Source organism: Rhincodon typus, chromosome 12 (genome assembly GCF_021869965.1).
Source record: "Rhincodon typus isolate 14 chromosome 12, sRhiTyp1.1, whole genome shotgun sequence".
Taxonomy (NCBI): domain Eukaryota; kingdom Metazoa; phylum Chordata; class Chondrichthyes; order Orectolobiformes; family Rhincodontidae; genus Rhincodon; species Rhincodon typus.
The window spans coordinates 20,561,192-20,585,503 of NC_063343.1; the positions used below are offsets into that span (position 1 = coordinate 20,561,192).

Below are 24,312 nucleotides of genomic sequence, written 5' to 3' on the forward strand. Positions count from 1 at the left end.
GTGTCATCCGCAAATTTACTAACCCATCCTTCTACGCCCTCATCCAGGTCATTTATAAAAATGACAAACAGCAGTGGCCCCAAAACAGATCCTTGAGGAACACCACTAGTAACTGAACTCCAGGATGAACATTTCCCATCAACCACCACCCTCTGTTTTCTTACAGCTAGCCAATTGAGTGGAGTGTAGGAGATTGAGGGGTGACCTTACAGAGGTTTATAAAATCATGATGGGCACAGATCAGGTGAATAGCAGAGGCCTTTTCCCTAGGGTAGGGGCATTTAAAACTAAAGGGCATACTTTTAAGATTTAAAAGGGGCCTGAGGGGCAACTCCTTCACACAAAGGGTGGTTCATACGTGGAATGAACTGCCAGAGGAAGCGGTAGATGCAGGTACAACATTGAAAATATATCTGGACAGGTACATGAATAGGAAAGGTTTAGAGGGATATGGGCCAAATGCAGACAGATGGGACAAGTTCAGTTTTGGAAACTCGATCAGCATGAATGGGTTGGACCGAAGGGTCTGTTTCTATGCTATGTGATTCTATGTAAACTGTTATGAGCTTAGATGTTCTGATTTATCATCCTCCAAGCTACTGAGTTGAAATGCTACGTTGCAATTTGCTGACAACAGTCCAGTATCCTCTATGCATGTCAGACATGCAGTATTGAACCCAGGAATGTGAACGTAGATAGTAGTTTCTCAGCAAATGGTGCAAAATCTTTTACTGAAACAAAGTGGTATACATTGCGCATTTTTAACACAAGTAGAAAATGAGAACTTTCAAAGAAAATTGACTTCCCAGAGAGTTAACTTTTTTTTTGTTTGTTTGTAACAATAGAATTACTTTAAGTGCAGATTTTTATAAAGGATGTCAAGCATGGTTATCGGGGTTGGGGCTGTTGTGTTTACACATTGAATATTACAGAGGGCAGACGTACCTAACAGATAATAATTCAACCATATAAACTGTTCAAGCAAAACTGAAGTGGTTTACGAGGGTCAGCAGAGCTTAAAGATTAAAATACTACCTTTAAATTTAGTGCCAGCTGTTCTTTTTACTTTGCATCCATATGGTTTTACAAAATCTTTCTCATAAACAATCCAGAAGAACCACTGAACTTGGAGATGAAGCAGAAGAAAACTAACTCTTAAATCAATGTTCCTCGTATCTTAGTTTTCTTTAGGTTCAGGAGTTTTGGATATGGTTTACTGCGAGATAATAGTATTTTAATCGGTAATGCTAAAAATACAATATATGTAAAATAGACTGATTTGTTGGCTCTAATGAGTTATTTGTGTTGCATTCTCTTTACAGTGTTTTATTTATCATTGTTTGGGACAGCTTTTATGTGCGTGTATAAAACAGTAAAGTTTGGAGCCATTGCACAAGCATGATGATCTGTCAGATGCAGCCTGATTTTGTCTGTGTTTAACCACAGTTGAGTTCATTGCCTGGGCTTTGTGTCAAACATTTATAAAAGTTACTGGATGGTGACCAGTGCAATCACTAGGGGAACAGAACTCTGCCTGGGATCCAGTTTTATATTTGTAAAATAGAGTTCTGTTATGCCCTCATCAGTTCCAGGAATCAAGTCTGAACTCACTAAATGCATTTAACCTGTTTAATTTGCAAAAGCAGCATTCCATAAATATTTTTGCAGAACGTATGTTGTACACCAAAATAGTCCATTGTTCTACCCTTGGCAGAAGAACAACTTTAAATATATCAAGAGAGTCTAGGACCAGAGGGTATAGTGTCGGAATAAAGAGTTGCCAATTTAAGGCTGAGATCAGGAGAGATTGCTTCTCTCAGATAGTTCAATGTGTTTGGAACTTCTGGCCACTAAGACCTGTGGGACTCTTTGTGTATATATGAGGCTAAAATGGATTCTTGATCAGTACAGGAATCAAAGGTTATGGGGAAAATAACACAGGAAAATGGACGTGAGGAATTTTGGATCAGCGATGATCCTATTGAACAACGGAGCAGGCGTGAGAGGCTTATTCATATTCCTATTTCTTATGGTTTAATAGATTGCAAACAGTCTCTCATGGGCGTCTTGAATCACTGACTCAGGTAGTAACTGAAGTGAATTCCTGGTGCCAGCTTGACAGTTTTTGTCTTTTGAAGTATTCTATGGCTAAGCTGCAACCCAAGCCAAACTAGCCTTACCCTACTCAATCCTTTATGATGAGGATTACCACTGCACCCAGTGGAAAGCATTTCTGTGCAGAGCTCTTACTACATGAACTGATTACTGGTGAAGTTATTATTGGGATATAAACCCAGCCATTCTGATTCAAGGGTAAGAATACAACTGCTGAAAATGGTAGGAGTCTAACCACAGATTAAGCAGACACCCGTGAGTATATGCATGTTGCTGGATATCAGTTCAGTATATGCTGACCATCTTACCATTTGTCCCTTCTGGGACTTGCTTCGAGTGGAACTGTCATCTTCCAGCTTCTGGGGTCAGAAATGGTACCTTGGCAGTGGATCGTGCAACTGCAGTTTGTGTATTTCTCTAGAGGGTACGTATGTTTGTCAGATTGAAGTACAAGTGCAAGGCAAAAGCATCTGATGATTTCTGACCACCTATACTCTAGACAAGTCGATTTGCATTACAACTTCATGTTATAGACTCACGAGCTGCTTGTCTTTCTGCACGTGTTTGATAATCTTCTGCAAGCCTTCAAGAATGAGTCTGTTCCGGAACACTCATATCTAAACTCTGTGTAAACTCATATAGGTTTTTGACTGATTAATAACAAGGTAAATGCCATGAAAGGACTGACATTGACTGAATTGTACAGGTAAATAAAGCCCTACGTGCTGTCATACCTCTACTGCCATTAACACCACTGCTGGAGAGAAAGTTCTGTCCTGCAGGATACGGGGGTGCAAACATCACATGAGACAAGAACAGTGGGATAGCAACAACTACGGTAATGTATCCTTCCTCGCTCATTGGGAAGGCCTGTGCTAAATTCATCCTGACCTAAATCTAGGTTTATCAGCTAACAACAAACTATGCCTGGAAGCACAATGAGGCTTCAGAGCCAGTCAATCACAACAGACTTGGTCTTCCATGTCAACTTCAAAAGAAGTACAGAGAGCAGCAAACACCACTGTACCTGTTTTTGTGGATCTCGCTAAAGTATTTGATTCCATGAACAGGGTAGGCATCTATCAGCTGTGAAAGGAAATCGGCTAGCCTCTCAAGTTTTTAGAGTCTTTTTATGTCCTTCTGTGATAACATGCATGCCACCTCGGACAGTTTTGAGATCTAGAATGGGGTGAACTAGGACAATGCCCGAGTCTGGACACTGGTACCTTTTTTATCTGCTAACTTGATTTTGCCCTTCTCACGTGGAGAAGGAAAGTGAGAATATCTCCACATACGATGTGAGACTCCTGAACTGTGTGAAGACTGAAAGACAAAAATGTGGCATGTCCTGATCAGAGCATTTCAGTATGCTAATAATGCTGTACTACACGCCCAGGCAGAAGATCAGCTCCAAAACTCAAGGATTGTCTGTCCTCCGAATGTGTCATGCTTTCCCTCTGCACCAGCTGTCAGGAAAATTGTAGTTACAGGACAGGGTGTTGTGTTTCCATTTGTGATCAGACATGACATCACACCACTGGAAGCAGATAATAAATTCTGTTACCTTTGATCTACCAATGACATACAATCTATGCCTTTACGAAAAGATTAGAACATGAAATGCAGCCATCAACTTTGATAGACACAAAATGCTGGAGAAATGCTGCAGATCTGGCATCATCTATTCTGACAAAGGGTCATGACTTGAAAGGTTAATTCTTACTACAGGTATTGCCAGACCTGCTGAGTTTCTCCAGCACTTTGTTGTTGCTTCATATCTCCAATGACTGAAGTTCTGTGTTTTATTTTTATGAATATCAACACACTGCCGTCCAGGAACATGATACTTGTCTTCAAAGCCTGAATACCTTAGCACATTGCTGTATAGTAGTGAAGTCTGGACAACTTACAACTTCCAAGAAAAGACTCAAAAACTGTGCTGTCCACAAAGCATCCTTGTCATCCCATGGAACAACCAAGTGACAAATGAAGCTGCCGTTTTGAGGGGAAGCATAATTGTGCTCATCAAAACTTGGACATGTGGACTGAGTACAAGTTGTTAGAATCATACAATCCCTAGATTCAAGATGGATCAGCTTAGGCTGATTAAGTGACAAAATACATTTGTGCCGTACGATTGTCAACATCTCAACAAGAGAAAATCTAACCATTGCCCCTTGATGTTCAATGACATCACTGTTGCTGATCTAGTGTCCAGAAACTGAACCAGACCAGCTGTATATATACTGTGGCTACAAGAGCAGATCAGAGGCTTGTAATTCTGTGCTAAATAACTTGTCTCCTGTTTCCCCAGTGCTTATCTATCATCTAAGTGACATAAGTCAGGAATGTGATGGAGTACTCTCGCTTGTGTGGGTGATTACAGCCTTAACAAAACTCTTAAATATCTTAGCATCATCCAGGAAAAGAAGTATACTTGATTGGTACCCTATTCACCACCGTCAGCATTCACCAGATAGTGGCAACAGTGTGTCCATTTGCAAGATGCACTGCTGTAACTCACCAAAGTTCCTTTAACAGCATCTTGTAAACCTGTGAACTCTTAATGCCTTGAAGGACAAGGGTAGTGAGTGTATGGGAACACCACCTCTTGCAAGACCGTCCCTCCAAACAACACATCATCTTGACTTAAAACTAGATAATTGTCGTTATCGCTGTTGCTGTGTCAAAGTCCTGAGACTCTCTTCCTAATAGCAATGGGTGCGCCTATGCTCCAAGGACTGCAACAGTCCAAGAAGATAGCCACCAGCACCCCTGCAAGGCAGTTTGGGTGACCATTAAATGCTGGCGTAGCTAGAGATGCCCACATTCCTTGAATGAATATTTTTTAAGAACACTGAGGAACCACTTCATGTATGCCTCTTCTGGCAGAATTTGCCATCTTAGAATCAGCATATTCATCCATCAAAAGAAATGCATCAGATGATCTCTGATCTCACCAAATACTGTTGGTGTACTGCTTTCATTTCTTGTAGATGGAAGGATGCCAAATTTGAATTTCTGCCATTATGTAGTTATAACATCTATTTGTATCTGTTAACATTAGATAAGATAGGCAAGGGTTATGAAGGATTTTGACAAATTAAAAATGGTTGCTATCTTTTGATATCTAATCTCTAGTTTATGTTGTACATTGCATTTATACATCAGAATCTTTAAAATTATAATCAGACGTCTGTGCGCATGTGAGTAGTCGTCACTTGACATTGCAATTTTGTTCCGGAGAATCGCTACTTTTAAGTGAAATAAGAGCCTGTGTAAAAGTTAGTTAAGTTTCATAGGACTACTTGTTCCAAAAAAAAGACTGTAAATTGAAATACCTGACATGTTGAGTATGTACATTGCTAAAGAAACAACTTAGGTGGATGTGGGGCGAGTAAAAATATTTTTAAGAAAGCATTCAGCACACTTGCCTTCTTTGCTCAGCACTTTGAGTATAGGAGTTGGGATGTTGTCTTGAGGTTGCACAGGACTTTGATGAGGCCTCTTCTAGAATACTGTGTCCTGTTCTGGTCGTCCTGTTGTAGGAAAGATGTTATTAAGCTGGAGAGGGTTCAGAAGTGATTTACAAGCATTTTGCTGGAAATGGAAGGTTTGAGTTCTAAGGAGAGGCTGGATTGGCTGGCACTTTTTTTCATGGGCACGGAAGAGGTTGAGAAGTAATCTTACAGAAGTTTATAAAATCATGATGAGGATATAGATAAGTGGATATAGATAAGATGAATGGCAGGTGTCTTTTCCCAAGGGTGGGGCATTTCAAGACTGTGGGAGCATATTTTTGAGAGAGGAGAAAGATTTAATAAAGACACAAGGGCACTTTTTTTGCACAGGTTGGTCCGTGTATAGAGTGAACTTCCAGGGGAATAGTGGATTGGGTACAGTTACAACATTTAAAAGATATTTGGATAAGTACATAAGTACGAAATGTTTGGAGGGATATGGGCCAAGTGTAGGCAGATGGAACTAGTTTAATTTGTGATTACGGTCGGCATGGACTGCTTGGACTGAAGGGTCTATTTCCATGTTGTATGTAGCTTTCTACTTAGAATTTGCGAAAGATAATGGGCCTTGGTCGTCTTCAGTACCATCTCATAACTTCATTTCTTTGTTCCACTATGGCTGAAGCTGTAGCAACTGCAATTTACTGTAATTTGCAGGGATTCCTGCATCATTGTCTCAATTTCTTTAAGCAGTAGTGTTCCTGCATATGTACTGTAGCTGTTAATAACCAATTAAATACTTTTATGACCATTGTTCTTTCCTCTTTGTGACACTTCTCATTGGAACTTTGGCAATGGATTAGATTGGGGAGAGGCAGGAGAAGCTGCAATTCAGGTGCTGGTAAGTTGGAGAGTTAGAGAATTGGAGAGGACGTGAGTGGGAAACAACATAATATTAATCTCCTCCTGACGCTCAGACTGTAGGCCCATTAACTTTATAGTGTGAAGGCAAAACTGAGGGTTACTAGTATTTAGAAATGTTCCAGAGTTAATGGACCTGTTGAGGAAGCTTTGAGGTGAATTTATAATTCTTTTTCTCCCAAGATGATTGTAGGCTGTTATTCTCGACCGTCCTTCTGCAGTCTTTTATTTTGTAATTTTCATTCCACTTCTGCATTACCTTCTTGTGTGGCTGAGGAGATAACTATATTACTTGATTTTGGACACCTTCTATTTAGTTGTTTTGGAGGTGGTAAGTGAGAAGGTTTGCCCACTTTTCTAAGATTTTGTGACCCAGCTGAAGTTGTTAGTTCAAACGATGCACTGACCATGGGTCAGTGAATTAGTGTCCATGTATAGTAATGTGCTGCTCAAAAAATGTGCTATTTGTATGAAGTAAATATAAATTAGATTTTGATTATGTTCAAGTTAGAAAAGGTATTGTTCACTACTTTTAAATTGTTAAAATTTATTTGCCTTATTTTAATCCTTTGTTAATATTTACAGCCAGCCTATCAGAATCTTAGACAGAGAGTTGACAATTTTGTGTCCAATCACTTGGCTAATCACGAGTGGAATCCAAGCCTTAACAAAAATCAGCTGCGTAATGAACTTCGACAGAGGGTCTGTAAGTGAGTACGCTTTTTATTTAAATACTTTTACAGCTTCAATGCTTTTATCCCTTAGTCTAGAAGTTTTTGTACTCTCTGATTTGCATTTCCATCAAATGTTGAAATGCAGCTTTTCTGTTCAGTTTATGACCCAAATTATTTTATTGGGGTTTTACTACAGTATTACTTTTAGTGACAGAATTTTTTAGCACTAGATTTTAAAAGTAACTGGTTAGATGCTTTGTAGATTACTGTTCAGTTTTGGACAAAGTACCTTAAGAGGCATAGGTTTGACTTGATGGCCGTGCAATGTAGATTCACCAAGATACTGAGGTTTTCAACGTATTAGCATAGTTGCATAAACATGACTTTACATTATATTTTCACCCCACTGTTCTATTGCTGTGCCTCTGTCTAATTTCTCCCCTCTCGGGTAATCTTTTACCCAAATCTCTGCAATAATTCTTCAGTAGTTCTCAAACTTCATGCTGCTTTGCTGTTGTGCTAGATTGCCACAAGGATTGATGCTGGGTTCACTGCTTTTTGTCATTTAGATAAATGATTTGGATGTGAATATAGGAAACTTGGTTAGTAAGTTTCAGATGACACCAAAATAGATGGTGTAGTGGGTAGTGAAGGAAGGTTATCTTGGAGTACAGTGTGACCTTATCAGATGGGCCAACGGGCCAATGATTCTCAGGTGGAGTTTAGTTTAGATAAATGTGAGGTGTTCCCTTTTTATAAGGCAAGCTGGGCAGGACTTGTACAGTTAATGGTAGGGCCCAGGAGAGTGTTGTCGAATGAAGAGACCTGGAGTGCAGGTGCATACTTCCTTGAAAGTGGAGTCGTGGGCAGATAGGTTGGTGAAGAAGGCGTTTAGTATGCCTGCCTTCATTGGTCAGAACATTGGGTATGGAAGCTGGGGCATCATGGCATTGGTGAGGCCCCTTTTTAGAATACTGCATACAATTCTAGGTGCCTTTCAATAGGAAAGATATTGACCTTGGGAGGATGCAGAAAAGATTTACAAGGATCTTGCCAGGACAGGAGGGTTTGAGTTGTGGGGAGAGGCTGAATAGGCTGGTACGTTTTGTCGTTGGAGCGTCAGAGGCTGAGGCGTGACCTTTACAGAGGTTTATAAGATAGTGAGGGGCATGGATAGGGTGAATAGGAAAAAGACCTTGGTAAGGTGGGGAAGTCCAAAACTAGAGGGTATTAGTTTAAGGTGAGGGAGGAATGATTTACAAAGGACCTGAGGGGTAACTTTTTCACGCAGAGGGTGGTGCGTGTGTGGAAAGAGCTGCCAGAGGAAGTGGTGGAGGTGAGCACAATTACAACATCTAAAAGGCATCTGGATGGATATATGAATAAGAAGGGATTAAGAGGGATATGGGCCAAATGCTGGCAAATGAGACTAAGTCAGATGTCTGGTTGGTGTGGATGAAACAGACCAAAGGGTCTGTGTGACTCTACTCTGTGACCCCCTCTTAGATAAACCTACAACTTCCCTCTATAACTCAATTTTCTCCAAAGCACTGAAACAATTGTTATTGTCTATTTTTGATCAGCAACCCCAGCTGCCCTATCTGAGTCTTCACTAACTTTCCTAATCAGTGCACTGGCTAGAGGGTGATCTTGTCAATCTCCTTCTTGTCCAATGTTCTTATTGCTGACCTTGTACACACACTTTCTCTTTCTGTAGCGCTTTCTCTTCCCGTAGAACCTCTCTTCTTATTCCACACTTCTTGCCTCTCATTTAAAGCAGTCTAACATCAGTAATGGATAATTATTAGGAAGAATTGTGGGGAACCGAGACAATATCTCCATCTGGAGAACGCTGATTAATCAGGAATAGTTGACAGCATGGATTGGTTCAACGAAAATTGTGTTTGATCACAATTTTGAGGAGGAAATGAGAAATGTTGATGAGGGTAAATCGTTTGATGTGATCTGCATGGACTTTAGAAAGGCTTCTAATCATGTCCCTTGGAGCAGACTGGTCCAGAAAGTGAGTCCATGGAAACCATTTGGCTGAATGCCAGAAAGCAGAGGGGAGCAGTAGAGGAATGCTTCTGTGACTGAAAGTCTGTTTCCATTGCAGTTCTGCAAGGCTTGTGCCAAGACACTTGCTGTATGTGATGTACATGAATTATTTGAACTTAGATGTAGGGGATATGATCAGGAAGTTCACACATGACAGAAAAACTGAATGAAGAGGATTAGCTGTAAACTGCAGGAGAATATCAATTATCGGCTGGACAGAGCAGTAGTGAACACAATTCAATGCAGAAAAGTGTGAGGTAATGTTCTCCGACAGGCTTAACAAGGGAAGTAATTACAGAATAAACAGTCGGACCCTCCAAACTACTGAAGATCAAAGGGACCTTGATGTGCATATCCACAGACCCTTGAAGGTAGCAAGGCAGGTAGATTAAGTAATAAAAAAGGTTACAGAACTCATCTCTTCCTACCTTGACTCGGTCTTCTCCCGCTGGTCCAATCCCTACCTACGTATATCCATGATTGCTCTGACGCCTTACGTCGGTTCAAAACTTCCAGTTTACCGGTTCCAGCTGCCGCCTCTTTACCATGGACATGCAATCCCTTTACATGCCTGTTCCCCACCAGGAGGGTCTTAGGGCTCTCCGCTTCTTCCTGGAGCAAAGACCTGAACCATCCCCACCCACCACCACCCTCCTCCGCTTGGCTGAGCTTGACCTCATCCTCAACAACTTCTCTTCCAACTCCTTTCATTTTCTTCAGATAAGAGGGGTTGCCATGGGTACCCGCATGGGACCTAGTTATGCCTGTCTCTTCGTGGGGTACGTGGAACATTCCTTGTTTCAGTCCTATTCTGGCCCCCACCCACAACTCTTTCTCCGATACATTGATGATATCAATGGTGCTGCTTCCCTATCTCGTCTGGAATTGGAAAACTTCATCAATTTCGCCTCCAATTTCCACCCTGCCCTCACTTTCACCTGGTCTATCTCTGACTCCTCCCTTCCCTTCCTTGACATTTCTGTTTCAATTTCTGGGGATAGACTGGCCACTAATATCCATTACAAATCCACTGACTCTCACAGCTATCTGGACTATACACCCTGCTTCCTGTAAAGACTCCATCCGATTCTCTCAATTCCTCCGTCTCCGTCGCATATGTTCAGATGAGGCCAACTTCGACAAGGGAGCCTCCGAAATGTCCACCTTCTTCCTCAACCGAGGATTCCCCACCTTTGTTGTCAACAAGGTACTCAATCAGGTCTGACCTATCTCCCGCACTTCCGCCCTCACCCCTTCTCTTCCCTCCCCCAACAGTGATAGGGTTCCCCTTATCCTCACCTAGCATCCCACCAGATGCCATTTCTGCCACCTCCAGTGAGATGCCACCACCAGACACATATTATCGTCCCCTCCCTTGTCTGCCTTCCGCAGGGACTGTTCCCTCCGGGACACCCTGGACCACACTTCCTTCACCCCCAACACCTCCCCACAGCCCTATGGCACCTTCCCCTGTGACCGGCGAAGGTGCAACACCTGCCCATTTACCTCCTCCCTCCCCAGTATCCAAGGGCCCAAACATACGTTCCAGGTGAAGCAACACTTCACCTGCACTTCCCAGAATCTGGTCTACTGCATTTGCTGCTCACAGTGTGGTCTCCTCTACATTGCAGAAATGAAATGTAGACTTGGCGACCGCTTCGCAGAACATCTAGGTTCTGCTCGCAAAAAAGACCCTGAACTACCTGTTGCCTGCCACTTTAACGCACTACCCTGCTCCCTGGCCAACATCTGTCTCTGGCTTGCTGCAGTGTTGCAGAGAAGCCCAACGCAAGCTGGAGGAACAACACCTCATTTTCCGCTTGGGGACCCTGCAGCCCTCTGGACTCAATATTGAGTTCAATCATTTTAGGGCCTAACTCTGCCATGTCCCAGCCCCCTACCCCACATACCAGGCCTTGTTACCACATAGCCTACCATTACACACCCGCTGTTGTTAGTCACCAACAGTCCCCATTAACAACTATTCACCCTCCCAACCTGATCGTTAGCAACTCCTTTGTCTGTCCAACTGTCTTTCTCTCTCTTTGGGCCCTATCCTATTGTTTACTCCCTACCCCACCCACCTCCCTATTTTCTGCATATAAACTGACGTTTTCCCAGCCACCATCAGTCTGAAGAAGGGTCACCGGGCCCGAAACGTTAACTCTGTTTTTTCTTTCACAGATGCTGCCAGACCTGCTGAGCTTTCCAACAACTTTCGTTTTTGTTGTTGTTATTGTTGTTGTATATGGGATACTTGACTTTAATAGCTGAAACACACAATACAAGAGCAAGGTTATGCTGGAATCGTAGAAAATGCTGATTTGGCCACAAGCTAAGTATTGTGTGCAGTTCTGGTCTATTATAAGAAGGATGTAATCGCTCAAGAGGGGCTGCAGGGGTGACTTATCAGAATAAAAACCGAAAGAACTGCAGATGCTGTAAATCAGGAACAAAAACAAAGTTGCTGGAAAAGCTCAGCAGGTCCGGCAGCATCTGTGAAGGAGAAAACAGAGTTAACGTTTCAGGTCCGGTGACCCTTCCTCAGAACTCATTCCTTTACAGATGCTGTCAGACCTGCTGAGCTTTTTTAGAAACTTTGTTTTTGTGACTTATCAGAATGCTGCTTGCACTGGCTGTGATCTGAGTACGAAGATAGATTGGATAGGCAGGGGTTGCTTTCCTCAGAGCAGTGAAGGTTGAACCTGGGCCTGAGAGAGGCGTATAAATTATGAAGTGTGTGGATAGGAAGGCACTTTTTTCCATTCGTAGACCAATAAATAACCAGTGGCATAGATTAAAGGTAAGAGGTGAAAAGCTAAGAGGAGAGTTGAGAATGTCTTCACAGAGGATGGTGAGATCTGGAACTCATTGTTTGAAAGGATGATTGAGTCAGAAGCACTTGGCACATGCAAGCAATATTTAAGGTATTCACTTGTGTTGCCACAGCCTCTAGGGCTATGGGCCAAAAGCTGGAAAATGGGATTTGTGTAGTCAGATTCATTGACCCACACAGACACAGTGGACTGAATGGCCTCCTGCACTGTAAATATGAGTCCATTCTGACACCGAGGCTCTTATTTGTACCTCCTTAACGTCATCCATCTCCACCCTGCCTCAGCTTTTCTGCTGAAATGCTTTTCCATCCTTTTGTTACCTCCATGCTTGATTAGTCTAATAGACTTGTGTGTCATATTAAGCTAATCTAAAACTTCCTCCCATGTCCAGCTTGCACTAATCACCGCAGTGCTACAGTGGCTCGTGATAAGACAATTTTTAAAATTCTCATTAGATCATACGGAGTAAAAGCAGGCCATTCACCCTTTTGAGTCTGCTGTTCATTCAATGAGAATATTGCTAATCTGGTAATCCTCATCTCCATTTTCCTGCCTTTTCCCCATAGCCTATGATTTCTTTACTGTCTATCTTGTCCTCAAAAATGCTTAAGGACCATAGCCCTTAGTGGTAAAGAGTTCCACATTCACAAATGTCTGAGAGAATAATTTCTCATCTTTGCTTTAAAAGAGCAAGTCCTTATTTTGAGATGATGCCGTCTGATCCTATAGTCTCCCGCAAGGGGAAACAACCCTTCTACATTTAACCTGTCAAACCCCTAAGAAGGTTTCAATAAGTTCATATCTCATTCTCATAAACTCCAATGAGTCCATGCCCAACCTACTCAACTTCTCTTGTAAGACAGTCTCTCCACAGCTGGGATCAGCCTAGTGAACCTACTCTGGACTGCCTCCAATTTCACTATATCTTTCCTTAGGTAACAGGCTCAAAATTATTTAGATTATTCCAGTTAGTTTTAGCAAGCCTTCCCTATTTTTATACTCCATTTCCTTTGAAATAAAGGCCAACATTCCATTTGCCTTTCCTGTCACCTGCCGAACTTATAAGCTTTCTTATGAGATTCATGCACCAGGACTCCTACATGCCTCTGTCCTGTAAATTTCTGTTGTCATCAATTTAAATCATATTCAATTCCTGTATTCTTTCTGCCAAAGTGCAGAACTTCACATTTGCCCACAGTATATTCCATCTACCAAGTTATTGCCCACTTGCTTAACCTATATCTATATCCCTCTGTAGACTCTGTGTCATCCTGTGTGCTTGCATTCCCATCATCTTTGTTTTGAATACCATCCAGGACCTTGCTATTCCTTATCTCTAATTTCCTTCAGCCCTCCAAGACATCTGAGCCCCTCTAATTCCAGACTTTTGAGCATTCAAATACTTTAATTGCTGAATCATTGATGGTTATACTGTCAGTTGCCTACACCCTGTGCTCTGAAATTCCTTTCCTCCTTTAAGACACTTTCCAAATGCTTGGCTAAAGCTATAGGTTTTAGTCCTCAGTCCTAATATTCTCTTGTTTCAGTGTCTTTTTTTTTGTTTAATAATGCCTTGAAGGGGCAGCTCTCAAGTCATTTTAATACATTAAAGGTGCTATACGAATATTTGTTGTGGTCCTTGAATATAAAAGATTGAGGGCTAATTGGGCTGTTTAAAATATTGAAAATATTTGAAAAGACAGATGTAGAGAAGCAGTTTTCTTTGATCTAAAACTAACCCTTTTTTGCTAAAGCATACAACCTTTAGAACTTTTAAAGTTGAAAGAACATACATATGCATACATTTTAGTATTTTATGTTTAGAAGCTTATGGTCAGTGAAGTGTTACTGAATCTTAGGGGATAGTTACATGCTTCAGTTAATAGCCTGTGGATTGTTTATAAACTAACCTCTTTACAAATGTTCTCCCATTTAAGCTTGCAAATTAACCTGTTTTAATCAGCCTTATACCTAAGGCAAGTAAAAAGGTTGCTAACAATAGTATTAAGTTTAACGGGCTACCTATATTGAAAGATTTTGCTTCATTGTTGGATTTCTCTGAAAGTTTAATAACAGTAGTCTGGGATAAATGAAATAAGGGCAGGTAGTGCTTTACACTAATTACCAACAAAATAACTTGGCTATAATAATTTTAGTGTCCATTAGTTTACAAATCCTGGTTTTGAAATCATTACTGAAAAATAATTTCTCATCCTTTATAAAAATAGTTGACAATCTTAAACATCTTTTTCTCTCTTCTTTACTTTCACTGTTTTGACAGTTTTTGAGTATTGCTCGTAGAAGTGTTAGCAAGTAGGTTTGTTACGTTGTCTACATTGCAATCACTGTCTTTGTGTTTGTGAACTTAATTATTATCTTTGTGAAAGTGCAGTAGTCTGCGGAAGAAGACTATGGGTGGTGATGGAGGATTGTTTCTTGGACTGGAAGCCTGTGACCAGCGGTGATTGGTACTGGGTCCACTTCTGTTTGTTATTTATATAAATGATTTAGTTGAGGATATAGGAGGCATAGCTCGTAAGGTTGTGGATGACCCTAAAATTGGTCATATTGTGGACAATGAAGAAGATTATCTAAGATTACAAAGAGATGTTGATCAATTAAGTCACTGGGTTGAAGAGTGGCAAATGGAGTTTAATTTGGATAAATGCGAGATATTGTATTTTGGTAAAACAAAAAAGGGCAGGACTTATACACTTAATGATAGGGCCCTGGGTACTCTTGTAGAGCAGAGAGACCTAGGGGTTCAGGTACATAATTCTTTGAAATTTGCATCACAGGTAGACAAGTGGTTAAGAAGGTGTTTGGCACACTTCATTGCTCAGACCTTTGAGTATAGGAGTTGGGAACGCCATGTTGAGGTTGTACAGGATGTTGGTGAGACCTCTTCTGGAGCACTTCTTATCGCCCTGCTGTGGGAAGGATATTATTCAATCAGAGAGGGTTCAGAAAAGAGTTATCAGGATGTTACTGGGAATGGAGGGTTTGAGTTATAAAAATATGTTGGGTAGACTGGGACATTTTTCACTGGAGCATGGGAGATTATGGGATGACCTTATAGAGGTTTATGAAATTATGAGGGGCATAGATTAGGTGAATGGAAAGGGTCTTCTCCCTATGGTGGGGGAGTTCAAAACTAGGGGGCATATTTTTAAGGTGAGAGGAGAGTTTTTAAAAAGAACATGAAGGATAACTTTCTTCACAGTGAGGTTTGTGTGAAGAATGAGCTGCAAAAGGAAGTGGTACAGTTACAACATTTAAAGGACATTGGATAAGTACATGAATAGAGAAGGTTTGGAGGGATCTGGGCCAAATGCAGGCAAGTTAGACAAGCTCAGTTTAGGAACACGGTTGGCATGGACTAATTGGACCGCAGGGTCTGTTTTCCATTGCTGTATGACTAAATAATATTTCTAAATTAATGTGTAAAACATATTGTGACCTCAGTAACAAACGTGGTATTTTCACTGTATCTTCTCTCTGATTCAAATAGGAAAGGATTTATTTGTGCATGTTATAATCTTTCTCTTTGGCTCTTTTTGTGATCTTTCTTAACTTGAATATTTATTAATTATTGAACTAAGCATTTTTAATAAAAAAAAAGTTGAGCAAACTAATTTTTCCTTAACTTCCCCAATGTGCCTTCGATATTAATTATACAGGCTTCTGTCTCTTGAATTTTTTTTCTATTTGATTGTATGAAGGAATAAATGGAATTGTCACAAGTATTAATTGAAGCCTCTAATGCAGTTGTACAAGTACTTTGTGTCATTTCTAATACAAGATTCACTGCAGCAAGTTGGATTTAAACCTTTTGATACAAGCAGAACATTTTCATTGGTAACAAATAAGCACATGCCACTGAAAAAAAAATTGTTTTTAGCTTACAAAAATGTCCACTGTCTTGTGATCGCTAAAATTTATTTCTGTAGTTTCTTTATATAACCATATTCACAGGAACATTTTTACAACTATTAATTTCAATTTTACTTTCAGAATGAGGTGTTAAAGTTAGGAATTTTCATACGATGCATGCAAATTATACTTGTAGCCCCTTTTAATGCAGTGTGAAAAATTAACATGGCTCTGTTCTAAGGAATTACCTTAACTGAAAAGCGGGCACTAAATCATTTTATCTTAATTTATACCTCAGATCAGGCATGTTGGAATCGGGCGTTGACAGAATTATTTCTCAGGTAGTGGATCCAAAGCTGTATCACATTTTCAAACCACAGATAGAGAAGGCGGTCCATGAATTTATGGCTACAGAAATGAAAGAGGATGTTGTGCCAAATCCACCTCCAGAGCCTGAGAAACAAGAGCTCTCAGCTCCAACTTCAGGTACACCCTGAGGTCTTGTATCATCTTTTTATTTTTCTCTTTTTACATTAATTTGTCACGTTCATTTTTCGGTCCATCAGTTTCATATGAGAAAACGAAAAAGTTTAAATTCATTTAAAGATTATCATGTATAATAAAAAATTGTAGGCTTATTTTCTTCAAGTTGCTCATGAATTCATATAAACAGAGGGTCATGTGATTCACAGAGAATAAAACTGCCTGGGTTTGCAGAACCCTTTAGACACCCAATACAGCACTGAGCACACCATGTCAGATTCAAAAAGAAATTTGTAAAGTACACAAAGTAACAGTTTTGAGCAGGAGTAAATATTTGGCCTGTCCATCCCACCTATCAACAGGATATCTATTTTGTCTACAATTTAATAATCTGTGAAGTGTTTGCTTGGTAGTATAGAAATTGAGCATTCATGAAAAAAGATGCATGCTGTTGAAGTGTTTCATCTTGCAGTCCTTGGACTAAAATTGCAAGAAAACCAGGGAGAGGCGATGGCCTAGTATTATTATAGCTAGACTATTAATCCAAAGACCCAGATAATGTTCTGGAGATTTGGGTTTGAATTCCACCATTATAGATGATGGAATTTGAATTCAGTAACATCTGGAATTGAGAGTCCAATGATGACCTATGAAACAGCTATTTAAGTGACAACGATAAATTTTTATAACCATTTATTTGCATCATCTCTAAATATGAAAGACATTAAAAGATTTATTTAATATTTATCTTGAATGTATTGTCTCTTTATCATGTAACATTTTCTAGCATGCTTTCAATGAAAAGGTGAAGAAATGATAAATGAAACAAAATGGATTGAGAATTTGGATGGATAAGAAAACTTGGTGAAAAAAAATGTTGAGGATGTTTTTAAAGGTAGAGTAAGGAATCGCATAGTAAAGGAATTTGTGTGGTGTTTTTCAGAGAGTACAACTTAGGCAGTTGAAGTTCAATGCAGGGAAGGGAGAATGCATAAAGGCCAAAGTCTGAGAAGTGAGGAATATAGAGCAAATGCAATTTTGGACTAGGTTGGAGCAATAGCATGAACAAAGTAATAGATGTATTTGATGATTTGGAAATAGATTCTATAATATGCTGGAGCATAAGTGGCTAATATCAGTGCATGAGAATATAGTGTTGGATGAGTAAGGCTTAACTCAGCTACCATAGCTCCTTTTGACAAACCTGAAACAATTAGTGTGTATTATCCTAAATTTAGAAAATATTAGGATCTTTTGAGATGTATAAAGTTCACATTAAAGGTCTATTTGCATTTGAGTTTAAAAAAAAATTCTTTTTCTTTCAGGTAGCACTTCAAATGCCCTAGCACCAGCATGATAATGACTGTTTGCTACCCTGAGCAGCATCATCTTCAGCTGCAGTTGCACGATCAGTTAAGAATAAATTTTACTCTGGGGCAAAGTCCTTTTCTAGGATAAACCAAGTTAAATGCTGTCAACTGTTTACAGCAGCATTGCTGCATCATTATGTTAAATAGAGGAAGTTCTTGGAAATAGGCAGTGAAGAAAACATGGAAGTTGATGGATCGCAATTGCAGACAGAATTTGGGGACTTCAGGAACCAATGTGAACAGATGCGTTGATGCTTTGGGTGACATTTCAAACTTGAATAAATGTTAAGTGATCAGGATAAATGAAGAAAATGTTATACTATAAATGGACAAGTTGTGACTTCAGTTGAAGAAGGACATGGATTTTTTTTTAAATTTCCAATTTCTTATTCCATGCAAGATAGCCCACTTATCTAAAAGGCAACTCCCTTTTCTAGAAGTCAATACATTGTGCATTAATCCTTTGAGGAATGAAATATTTTGCACCAAAATATAACATTTGCTTTGAGGGAGTGGTTCAGAGAGTACTGACAGTAGACAAAAAATCTGTACTTATGTTAGCATCTTTAGAACATTTAGCACTCAATTATTTATGGAGTAATAATTTGAATACCCTGTATGTCAGTAATTTAAGGTTGGTTATGTAAATCCAGTAGTGAATGGGTTAAATAATTTTCCAAGAATTCTTTTGTTAAAATGTTACTTTAGAAATAATGTATTGAAAGCTTCTATTTGTTCTAAATAATTTATACTGCTGAATTTATATATTATCTTGTTGCAATTAAACCAGATCATTGTCCATTGAAAACCCTGGTAATTAGTCAGCCACATATTTTGTCTAGTTTTGCAGTTGCTGTTTTGTTCTGTCTCACATGTTCTCAGAATAGCCTTTATTGTGGGACAAGAGATGCTATCTTGCTGTACTGACTCCTAGACTTTGCTTTCTCTTTTTGGCATTGACATAGCCACGTATTGCACTATATCAAAACTGCAAGAAAATTGACTAAAAGAAGCTTACTTGCCATATAATTGAGTCTACGAAAATGTCACTTGCGTGGAACCTGTCTGATGCTGTGAAAGCAATGCTGGATATTTCTCCATCTTTTGTTCTGTGCTTGGCTGAAGTGCTGTCTTCTAATTACATTGACATTGGGAATTTTGTTGGTGTGACTGAGCATGAGAAGTTCTAAACAAAAAAACTGCCTGGTGAATTTGTTCTTTCAGATTTTCTGTTAACTTCTTTTAAAAGTAGTACACCAAGACCCTCCCAATGCTGATCAATTTACAGAATTGCATTTGTAATAATACAAATTGCAAAATGGTTTTGTGTACGCAAAGTAAAACGGGTAATATATTTCTACACTCAGTTCCATGGTTTGAATACAACTCCACTTGGGCAAGAAAAGATGGATGAGATCCATGAAGCAATCTTGCACTTAGACCTTAAGATGTAGGCGCAGAATTAGGCCATTCAGCCCATTGGGGCCGCTCCACCATTCAATCATGGTTAATATGTTTCTCAACCCCATTCTCCTGCATTCTCCCGCATTCTCCCTATAACGCTTGATCCCCTTACTAATCAAGAACCTATCTAACTCTGCCTTAAATACACTCGATGACTTGGCCTCCAAAGCCCTCTGTGGCAGTCACAGATTGTAACACGGTTACACAGATTAACCACCCTCTAGCTAAAGAAAACCCTCCTCGTCTCAGTTGTAAAGGAGCGTCCCTTCACTCTGAGGCTGTGCCCTCTGGTCCTAGTCTCTCCTATTGGAAATATCATTTCCATGTCCTTCAGTGTTCTGTAAGTTTCAATCAAATACCCTCATCCTTCTAAACTCTGTCCATTACAGACCCAGAGTCCTCAACCCCTCATTATATGACAAGATCTCCATTGCAGAAACATTCTTGTAAACTTCTTCTGGACCCTCTCAAAGGCCAGCATGTCCTTGCTTAGATAAGGGGCCCAAAAATCTCAATATTCCATATATGGTCTGACCAGAATCTCATACAGCCTCAGCTGTATGTCTGCTGTGGTATTTTGGCCCTCTTGAAAGGAATGCTAACATTGTACTCGCCCCTTCTAACTGTGCCAGGCTGTCTAGTGTGTAGCTTACATGTGCACAGCTCCAGTAGGTTAGAGTTATGGGAGACAGGACTATATCTCTGTCATTTTTATATTGTCATTAACCTTTTAGCTCCAGTTCTTTTATCCTGGCATTTGTGTCAGCTCCCTGTATTTGCACTGTTAAATTCTGTTTCCTTATCCAAATGACAAACAATAGACATTGCTTGGTAATAGAATTCTAGGTCTATCAGAATAATGCAACTTGAAGACTTCGGATTCAATCTGAAGTCAATGCTGAATTGGGAAATCTTCAACCGGATAGGTTACTGCGTCTCTGTTCAGAGCCTCTAGTTTTAATAGGTCAGGGATGCTGCTCCTACTCTTGACAACAATTGTAACTAGATTTTTCACTGATGTACTAGGGCAAAACTCAATAGTGATACTTCCCACAACTGAATGTGTAGCCTCATTAGCTCAGACTATTCAAGTTGTTTCTGATTTTGTAGTCGCTGGCTTTCCATAGAGCTGTATGAATTGCCTTAAAGCAGTCTGGGGATGGAAGAAGATCTAAATTCAGATAAAAATTCAAGGGGATTTTTTTGTGTGTAGAGCTAATTTTTCCAGGATAGTTTTTAGACTATTTCTTGAACTTTGCTAGATAGAGGGGTGTTTTGTCTCCTTCCCTGCCCCCATCTACCTACCCCACCCCCTTCCCACAGGTAACGAACTATGTTACTTTGCACGTTTGCTAAATGATTTCTGCATTTTCATTTTACTATAATATTTGGGTTCTTCAGAAAGTATCACTGAAAGGGACTGGGAATGACAGTACCTCATGGCTCTTGCACCTATTCACCTCGATCATTGGTTTGAATTTCAAAGCGAATAATCAAGCATAGGTTGTAGTTAATTTTACCGTGTGCTCATCTAAAATTGCGTAAAAGATGTTCTGATAGTTTGGATCAGGGAGGTGAAGTTTCTGAAGTTAAGATTTTTGCCTTAATTTTTGTTTCAATGAAATTCCGGTGACTAAAATCTAAAACCAAACTTTGGATCACTAGATGTGTGCAGTAATTAAGCATTGGGCAACAACAGCAAAAACATGAATGCTTGGACTTGGTTACTTAAAATTGAAAGCCTCCCTTGATACGTTGAAGTGGCAAAGTTTAGTCTGCTATGCAGAATCATGTCTGTCTCCAGGGCCAAGTACCCTCCAAGCTCTCAATTTTGTAGGCTGGACTGTACAATGGTCTCTTGAGAAATCAGTTATTTCAGGAGAGAAGGGAAGAAAATTATTACAAAAATGAAAAAGAATTAGCGGTTCAGGTTGACTCAGCAGGGTTTGATTTGGCCAATGGTATAAAACTTGTGGAGAACCCAAATATATGTTTCATCCTGATTGGGTTTTTTCACTTGTACCAACCCCACATTTTATTAACCATGTAATTTCAGGAGTTAATTTAGTTATTTTCATCTCAAAATAATTTATCCTTATGCTCGAACGTTTAATGAGAAGTAAAGTATGGGAGAATAAAATCCCAAACTGCTCAGGGTTTTGTTTGCTTTTTTTCCTGTTTATTTTGAGGCCAATTTGAGTCATTTATGTTGCATAGAGATCCTTAAAGACATGTATTTTCCACCTTGAAAACCAATTAGATTAAGTAAAAGGGTCACATTTTGCCAAGTATCAAGTTAGAAACTTTAGTGTTTCCAATATTTTTGCACAGCTCCCAAATTTTAGTTGAATCACTGGATTACCTAGACTGATTTCAGAGAACTCTGTGCTAAGTAGGCCGTGTTTTTAAACTACTGAAAGCCATAAATATCTTTCTGTCTCGACTAAGAGTTAACAGAGTACCCTTTATAGTAACAATGATGTAGAATTGTTGGTTCTGTGAACTAATTGCGAGGCTGGTCCCTTGCAAATGTATGGTTACATGTCTTTAGTCCTGTAGAAGGTGCACAGAAGCACCCGTTGTACTAGCATTCAGTATCTAAGATTAAATTTGTGGTAGAATCCTAAATTGAGTTGCTCACCAGGTCTGATTGACCAAATGACACTTATTGTCACGTAATGTATATGCTGGCTCCTAGATGCCTTGAATGTCTTAACCTTAATACAACACCTTTCATTATTTTTCTAAATTAGATTTCAACATTGCCAAAGGCCATTTTCTGGACAGAGTTTGCTTCACTTTTGTATGCTTGTGTAATCCATTTACAGATTAATTGGTTCCAACAGATTGTAAAATTTAGTGGTCACACTTCTGATAGTTATGACTTGGCTGTTCTGCAATACTGAAGTCTTTTCTTTGCATATTTTTTCCTGTTATACTCGTTCATTAAAATTCAAGATAGCCTTTCCTAATCATGTGATTTAAAATAAAATTTTAAAAATCTTGTTTTGGCTGTGAAGTGGAAGACTTAAAAAATTTAATTGCACTGTATATTTTTGATTTAATAATATAGATTTGAATCTAGATTAGAGATATCTAATCAACATTTTCATAAGTAGTGCAAATGATATCCAAGTATGATTTTGAATTAATGTTATACTTGAAGTGCAAATTGTAAGTTTTGGGCAAGTTCAATAAAATTGAACATTGTAACTTCTTCCTTTCTACCAAAATGTTTACTGCAAGATATGAAAATTGATGTTTATTTTTTATTGTGGACAAAAACTAATGAGTTATATATTTATAGAAATGTCATTAGTATGGACCCTATCTTTTAGTATTGTAATTTAGAAAGTATCCTTTGGACAAAAGTTTACAATTGGCCAAAATATCTCCATGACTGTGTTTAAAATTTAGTGGATTTCCACCTCATCTTGAAAACTAAGTTGCATTGTGGGATTGTGGTCATCATTCTCTGAAATGACAATCTCCAGAGTATGCACAAACATGTAAGAATTGAACAGAAAATCTGCAAATTGCGAATGACTTGAGCAACAGAAAAAGAAGCAACAAAATTTTAAAAAAGACTTTTCTTGCATTTTACAGTTTGATTTATAGGTACAAATTCCAAACTAATTGAAATCTTTCAGTCACTACAGTTTATTTTTGATAACTTGTGGATTTTTTTAAAAAAAAACCTCACCTAAGTAAATGTTGACTTCATGTCTGTCAGTTTCTAAGTTAAAGAAAAATCAAACACTGTACTGATGTCTTGATGTTAATGAATAAAATGGATTTACTCAGGTAGATTATGCTGTATTATTGTTACTAAAGATATAGTAATAAACCCAAAGAAGATGAAGCATCAATCCTGTTAATTCTGCTCCCTCATGTCTACTTAGCTGGTCAGACCCCAAATGAGGATCTTTGGCACTATTTATTTCAACAGAACAAATAAAATTATGGAAGTAGGCCCGGGAAAATTGTTGGTAATTTAAAAGAAGTCTGATTCTGTAAGCATAATTCAAATGTTTGATTAACTCCATTGTTTAAAAATAGTTAATTTATCAATCTGGAAGGATTTTCTAAAAAGTTAACATTCAATGTATTTTCTGTATTACATATCTAAGTTCCCTGTTACACTTGTATTTAGGTTTGACATCCAAATGCTGTATTTTAAGAAGGTGACTTCATAGATCACCAAATTCAGAAAGTAACACTTTGCAATTCCTTCCTCTGAAATGTATGTTCACAATTTGTATCAGCTGCACTATAACAATGTAAAAATGAATCATGTTTAAATAAATATGCTAATTGCTTGGCTTCAAATTAACATGGTGGGGCACAATGTGGTTCTTTGAGTATGTTGCATTAGACATTGACTGGATGTTATTCACACCTGCAGTTCCTCAGACAGAATATGAACCGTAACCCTCTCCATTACTGGGAAAGTAATCAGTGGAGACCAGTGGACCTTTAAGAAAGATCGCTGGGAATTGGTACTTGTGAGAATTAAGAGAGAGTGCCTGTTAGTACTCATATAGGTGGCACATCTTAATTTTATTAATCAGTTGTTTGGCTAAGGTCATTGTTGACCAGGTCTGCATTTGTTGACCTTGAAAAGGTAATTTTAAACTGCTGCGGTGATATAAGTAAGGGGCAGTGCAGTTCGAGTTTAACGGGATTTTTGACCCAATGACTGTCCTCTCTATCACAAAATGCTGTAGAGGCCAATTCATTGAGTGTATTTAAGACAGAGAAAGATAAGTTCTTGAATAGAAAGGGGATCAAGGGTTAGAGGAAGAAGGCATGGTCCATGTGAGTATGTATTGGCCTCAACAATGTCTTGTACAGCTGAAACAAGATGTTCCATTTCCTATTCTCAGTGCTCTGATGAAAGCCTTCTTCACCGCCCTATATACCCGTGACTTAATTTTCAAGATGTGGAGGTGCCAGTGTCGGACTGGAGTGGACAAAGTCAGAAGTCACACAACACCAGGTCATAATCCAACAGGTTTATTTGAAATCATGAGCTTTTGGAGTGCTGCTCCTTCAC

General features: G+C 39.1%; 1 protein-coding gene across 2 annotated transcripts in view; it reads left to right on the plus strand.

The window, feature by feature from the left end:
* Positions 1-23,589, plus strand: part of bod1 (biorientation of chromosomes in cell division 1) — a 31,487-nt gene extending 7,898 nt beyond the window's left edge. The window contains exons 2-4 of one of the 2 annotated variants that reach the window (XM_020531658.2): positions 7,083-7,207; positions 16,238-16,437; positions 17,748-23,589. In XM_020531658.2, the coding sequence (XP_020387247.1) occupies positions 7,083-7,207; positions 16,238-16,436 (324 nt within the window). In that variant the 3' untranslated portion in view covers position 16,437; positions 17,748-23,589. The remainder of the gene's footprint in view (positions 1-7,082; positions 7,208-16,237; positions 16,438-17,747) is intronic. The other variant, XM_020531653.2, reaches the window with a different exon arrangement.
* Positions 23,590-24,312: the final 723 nt, after the last annotated feature.